The sequence below is a fragment of the Sinocyclocheilus rhinocerous genome, unplaced genomic scaffold (genome assembly GCF_001515625.1).
Source record: "Sinocyclocheilus rhinocerous isolate Xijiao unplaced genomic scaffold, SAMN03320098_v1.1 scaffold6452, whole genome shotgun sequence".
NCBI classification, from domain to species: domain Eukaryota; kingdom Metazoa; phylum Chordata; class Actinopteri; order Cypriniformes; family Cyprinidae; genus Sinocyclocheilus; species Sinocyclocheilus rhinocerous.
The window spans coordinates 27,693-33,476 of NW_015665076.1; the positions used below are offsets into that span (position 1 = coordinate 27,693).

Below are 5,784 nucleotides of genomic sequence, written 5' to 3' on the forward strand. Positions count from 1 at the left end.
AAGCAGTAGCATTTACAACAGCGTATCTAAAAGTATGAGACAACAACAAACAAAAAACATAGGCCTACCATTAAAAGCCGTGCATGCACAGGTTCTGCACGATCCTCTTCAATAATATCCTCTAATATCAAATTGAACTTAAAACTAAAATTAAAAATTGAATTTAAATTTGATTTTTATTCTGGCTCAGAACCAACATGCAGGATGGAAAATTGTGGCTTGCAAATTGCATTCGGTTCTCATTTTGTGCTGTTATCACATTTGCGTATTTAAAATTTAAGACCCAAAACAACACAAAAAGATAAACATTGCTAAATAAATGCTGAGTCTCGCTTCAACCAGCAGGACTAGATTTGATTGTGTAATCTTAGGCTATAATATTGATTGATTGATTTTTTTATTTTTTATTTGTAATAAGTTCATGGGTGTCATCTTGACTCACTGTCTTGCTTTAAATGCTGTGTCTGAAAGTTGAAGTTGCCAGTGTGTAAGTGAGCATGTGTTTGATGTTGCTGTATTGATCTGAGCTCTAAACAGCTCTTGTTCTGGACTCAGAGGTTATTTACCGGGGTAATGAGGCTTCAGGCTTGAGTCACGCCGCTGGATTTCAGCAGCTGTTGTCTCACACCTCACGCTGGAGCGCAAACACTCATTTACACAAGGTGGAATCCCTGCAAAATGAGTTTATTTTTAGTGCATCACATCTGACAGGAAGTTACACGGGTTTCTCAGCGATGAGCATTAATAATGCAAAACACAAACATGCAGCTCAGTCACGGTTTCCCCCAGCTGATGAATCCTCTTGATGGTATATAAATATATTTAGCACCATCAAGAGGATATACAGTACCATTAAAAGTTTGGGGTAAGATCTTTTTAAGTAATACTTCTAGTTAGCAAGGATGCATTAAATTGATTGAAAGTGACTGTTATAATGTTACAAAAGATTTCCTTTTTTTCCCAAATCAATGCTGTTCTTTTGAACTTTCTATTGATCAAAAAATGCTAAAAAAAAATTATAATCAGAAATTTTCTTTAGCAGCAAATCGCCATATTAGAATGATGTCTGAAGGATCATGTGACACTGGAAAAATTCAGCTTTGCATTACAGGAATAGATTATAATTAAAAAATATATTCAAATAGAAAACAGCTATTTTAAATTGTAATAATATTTCACAATATTACTGTTTTGAACGGTAGTAGTGTATTTATATGATCAAGAGAATGCTTTGATGTTGTTTCAGATCTACGGTGAGAAGAGAAGACAGTTCAGTTTGGTCAGAAATAAGCCTCGAGAAATTGTAGAGAAAGTTGCGACTGACATCGAGAGACTGCTGGCCAAGAAACGCAAAGCACTTGAGGTGAGAAAACACACAAAATCACACATGCTCTTCCTTAAAGACTATTTTTAACAGTTCTGGTTCATATTTTCTGCCAGAAACTTGCAAGTGAAGCGGAGCGTCTTCAGAAAGATCATCGGTGGCAGGATGGAATCAAGGTCAGACGACTTTAACAGCACCACTTTATGTTTTTTACGTTCACTTATGTGCATTTCGCAATACTTTTCACTCAGTTTGAAATTTCATTTATCACATTGCTTTTGCATGTGTGAGTGAGTCATCCGAGTCGATTCAGACCAGTGACTCCTGTGTTGTTTTAACTGATTCATTAAAATGAACCGCACCAATCGAGCGTTTCATTCTTGAATCGAAAGCTGCACTTTTTTTTCATCTGCGATACTTGAGGCTCTTTTTCCTCTGACATTCACATCTATGTTTCTCTGATCCGGATACGAGCTTTACAGACAAACACACACACGCTGTGAGTCATGATTTCTGTGAGTCTGTAGCTGGAGGGTCTGTTTAAACCCAATAGATTGCGATGTCTCGTTTTTCTGACTGATTTGACTCATTAGAGCTGTTCAGCTCGACTGGCCGCACGAGTGAATTGTGCTGAACTAAGAGTTTGTCATGTGGAGGACATCTGTATTTGAATCTTCAGGTTCTCGAACTGATCCTAAACAGCAGATTTTTGTATCTCTGTTCTGTGTGTGTTTATTTCAGGAGGAAAATATTGAATATTATAACTCTAAAGCAGAGATGGACTATGTGAGTACATGTCTATCAATTGCCCATGAGAACAACATATAAAAAATATTGTATTAGTAGACTTTCAATGTAGATTTAATGTAGTGGGCCTGTGAACTATTTTAAGAAAAGCATATGTAATAAAGGAAAATTATGCTTTCTTGTTATGTTAATAGGAAATATTCATACATTCATACACCATTTGTTTTTAGAAGCTGGTTGCTTGAACTCCTAAACTACTATTTTGCATGTTCATTTATCACCATATGACAATAATTCGGAATAAAGATCGGACTCAAGCTGAAACCATGGACTCTGATTATATCATGATTCTCATCAGGACGGTGAGGACATTGATTCCCAGATGTCATTGAAACTGGAGTTTATGTATGATCCGAACTTCAAAAACCATGTGAATTACTCACACACCGCTGTCCAGATCCCCACAGACATCTACAAAGGCGGTGAGGAACCAGACTGATGCTATTAGATCTCTGTATGAGTCAATGAGAGTTCATGACGTGTCTGTCTGTCTGTAGCTCCGGTGATCCTGAACGAGCTGAACTGGACGCAAGCGTTAGAGCGAGTCTTTATAGAGAACAGCAGAGACGACCCGTCGTTGCTCTGGCAAGCGTTTGGAAGCGCCACCGGTGTCACGAGATATTATCCAGGTAACCATCTGATCGACATGTACTAAGGCAGATCATAGTTCGTTTTGCGTAAATTGTGAAACCAACCAATCGGATTGCAGCCTGAGACCACATATGTCCCAAATAAGTAACATATTTTGTCTTGTAGCTGCTCCCTGGAAAGCGCCGGATAAGATTGACCTTTATGATGTACGACGACGACCCTGGTAATACATTTCCTGTATCTTTTGAGTGTTTAAATCCTTTCTCTTTCAGTGAACCTGTAACTATGTTTGGAGACATCCAATCAGAAGCCAAACTGTCCAGTTAACCTGCAGTAAATAAACTTTTTTGTCCATAGTCTACATCTGTAGAAACTGTTGATAGCCATTGATTGGTCAGTTTAGGTTTGAGGTTTGGGACTTAACGGATCTTAATAATACTTAAAATTGTCGTTGTTTTCCTCAGGTACATTCAAGGAGCATCCTCGCCCAAAGATATGGTCATCCTCGTAGACGTGTGAGTATTTGTGTGTGCTGTTGTGAGCTGCGCGTTTGCCTGGTTTTGTTTAAAATGGACATTTTTCCGTTCACAGGAGCGGCAGTGTCAGTGGACTTACTCTCAAACTGATCAAAGCTTCGGTCACAGAGATGCTCGACACACTCTCCGACGATGATTACGTCAATGTGGCCAGGGTCAGTCAGCTACTTTTGATTGTTGGATTTTGAAAGTAGTTTTCATTTGATAGCCCAATTTGGCAAAAATTATGAGGAAACGATAGCAGACGGAGGACTTGGTTTTCAAGTGAAATGTAAAAGTAAATTAAAAGACTTAAAACCTTCTTAAACCAGAGAAGGTGAACATGTTGGTTGTCTTGGCAAAAAAAAAAAACTCTCTAGCACTGTCACTGAAAGCCAATTTAGTATTACTCTTCTTTGTTTTAGTTTTAAATAGTCTGTTGTCTTTGCTGTTTACCTGACTTTATGCTACGGAGGCTCTTTTATTTATTCATTTATTTATTTATTTAATTCCACGTGTTTGCTAAACTTTCTGTGATTTATTTGTCAATATATAGGCTAATACAGCATGTGATGTATGCCTCGTCTTATTAGTTTTTATTTATAAATGTTATATTAGTTAGTTTGTCGTTGTACTGTTTTATTGTTGTTGTGCTTTCCATTAACAATAATAATGAATCCATCTTTCAAGTATTGTCTTATAAAGTGTAAAGGTGGAAGCACAACAATTATCTTTTGTTGTAAAACGTGATACCATTGAGCGTCTTGTATTTCTGGTGTGCTGTTGTCCTCTGGATGTGTTTGTTCCTCATAATTAACCCTTTCCTCCAGCGAAACCGCTCGTTTCCGGTCTAATTTGCCGGGGTAATTGTGGGATATGTGATGGTCTCTGCAGGTTCGTGTGTTCACGTTCTCGGTGGGGCAGCACAATTATGATGTCACTAATATTGGCGATATAAAATTGAAGCAGCATTGTCAACATTCACTCAATTTTCAAATTTAATGTAGCTATGTACCTGATTGTTTGGTGTCACGCTGCTCACAAATATAAGGCGCTTCATTTGTATGATTCGAATTTCAGGAGCAAAAACAACAATTGAGCTTGTATGTCTGATTTATTTCTGTGAGTCAATCACAGAAAATATCAATATTAGTTATTAGTATGTATTTTTATATTGATACATATAATTAATTCAATTATAATTTCTATTGGAATTCACATTTTTTACTGTATTTTTTATTTTTTTGTCTTGTGCTATACATTTTTAATTTGTGGTTCCTCTGAATGAAAAAAGCAAACATTATTTCAGAGAAAATATGTAGGCCTAAATATTGAAAAATTCAATATAGATATTATCAGAAATGATCAATATATATATTAGATTTTTGCCAAACACAAATGGCGTATTAATGAAAGGTAAAATGCTTAAAGGAATGTGTGTGGCAGGAATATCTGGACGTGTTGGGCCGCCCCATGGTTCTGGCAGGAAGAAGTGCCAAGCAGGTGCAATGGACCAACGTCTATCAGGACGCACTGGTGAGAGTCGCTTCACCGCCTGCTGTGTGTGAAACATACGGCCCGCTCTGGTTTCGTCATACTCTGATGCCTCATAAAGCATTGTGAGTTTATTGAGTTTGTGTGATGTGGTTCATTTACAGGGTCTGGGGCTGGTGGTGAAGTTTCTGTTAACGGTAATAACCCTGATTTATCCTGATTTTTGGCTGATTGCAGGAGGAGGATTTGCCAGAGCCGGTGACGCTGGACTTCCTGGATGCTGAAGTAGAAGACAGCAGCAAACAGGAGGTACAATCTTCACTAACCTGAAGTGCTGATTGTCCTCGTTGAACTCTTTCTCTGTTGTTCATAACAAATGAATCATTGTTTTCAGTGTGGGTGGCACCGGCACACTCACTTCATGTGTTAAATATGACGTTCGGCTGAATCAGTTTCTGTTAAATCAGCAGAAGCTCATGGATAAGTTTTAACATCTGCTTTCTGTCTTTTCTAGATTCGCCGGCAAATGATTGATGGCCGATCAGGAGAGATGACGATCAAAACTCTAATTAAATCAATTGACGAGGCAAGTGTGTGTGTGATTAATGTGGCAGATGAAACTAGGACATGTGTGATATCTGGGACATGACTTTCTATAAATGGCTCAAAATTACTTTTTTATTTTTTTATTTTACATGTGTACGACCCCTCAAATGATGTCACTGATTGGCTGTATCCCAATTTGCATAATTGCATTACAGGCTAAATATGTAACACATATACTCCAGTTTTGACATAAAAAAATCTTAATGCTACAAATGAATTTATTTGCGTGTTTGCATGAAAAGTGTGGCATGAAACAGATTTGGAGAAATGTAGCATTACATCACTTGCTCAGCAATGGATCCTCTGCAGTGAATGGGTGCCGTCAGAATGAGAGTCCAAACAGCTGATAAAAACATCACAATAATCCACAAGTAATACATACGACTCCAGTCCATCAGTTAACATCTTGTGAAGCGAAAAGCTGCATGTTTATAAGAAACAAATCCA

The 5,784-nt window shown here is 37.6% G+C and overlaps 1 protein-coding gene across 1 annotated transcript in view; it reads left to right on the forward strand.

Annotated features, from left to right (window-relative positions):
* The first annotated feature begins 1,234 nt into the window (after window positions 1-1,234).
* Window positions 1,235-5,784, forward strand: part of LOC107731110 (voltage-dependent calcium channel subunit alpha-2/delta-2-like) — an 8,858-nt gene continuing 4,308 nt past the window's right edge. Inside the window, exons 1-11 of the mRNA XM_016542100.1 lie at window positions 1,235-1,363; window positions 1,441-1,500; window positions 2,066-2,110; window positions 2,430-2,553; window positions 2,629-2,760; window positions 2,888-2,945; window positions 3,187-3,237; window positions 3,314-3,434; window positions 4,684-4,773; window positions 4,969-5,040; window positions 5,246-5,317. Coding sequence (XP_016397586.1) covers window positions 1,235-1,363; window positions 1,441-1,500; window positions 2,066-2,110; window positions 2,430-2,553; window positions 2,629-2,760; window positions 2,888-2,945; window positions 3,187-3,237; window positions 3,314-3,434; window positions 4,684-4,773; window positions 4,969-5,040; window positions 5,246-5,317 — 954 coding nt within the window. The remainder of the gene's footprint in view (window positions 1,364-1,440; window positions 1,501-2,065; window positions 2,111-2,429; window positions 2,554-2,628; window positions 2,761-2,887; window positions 2,946-3,186; window positions 3,238-3,313; window positions 3,435-4,683; window positions 4,774-4,968; window positions 5,041-5,245; window positions 5,318-5,784) is intronic.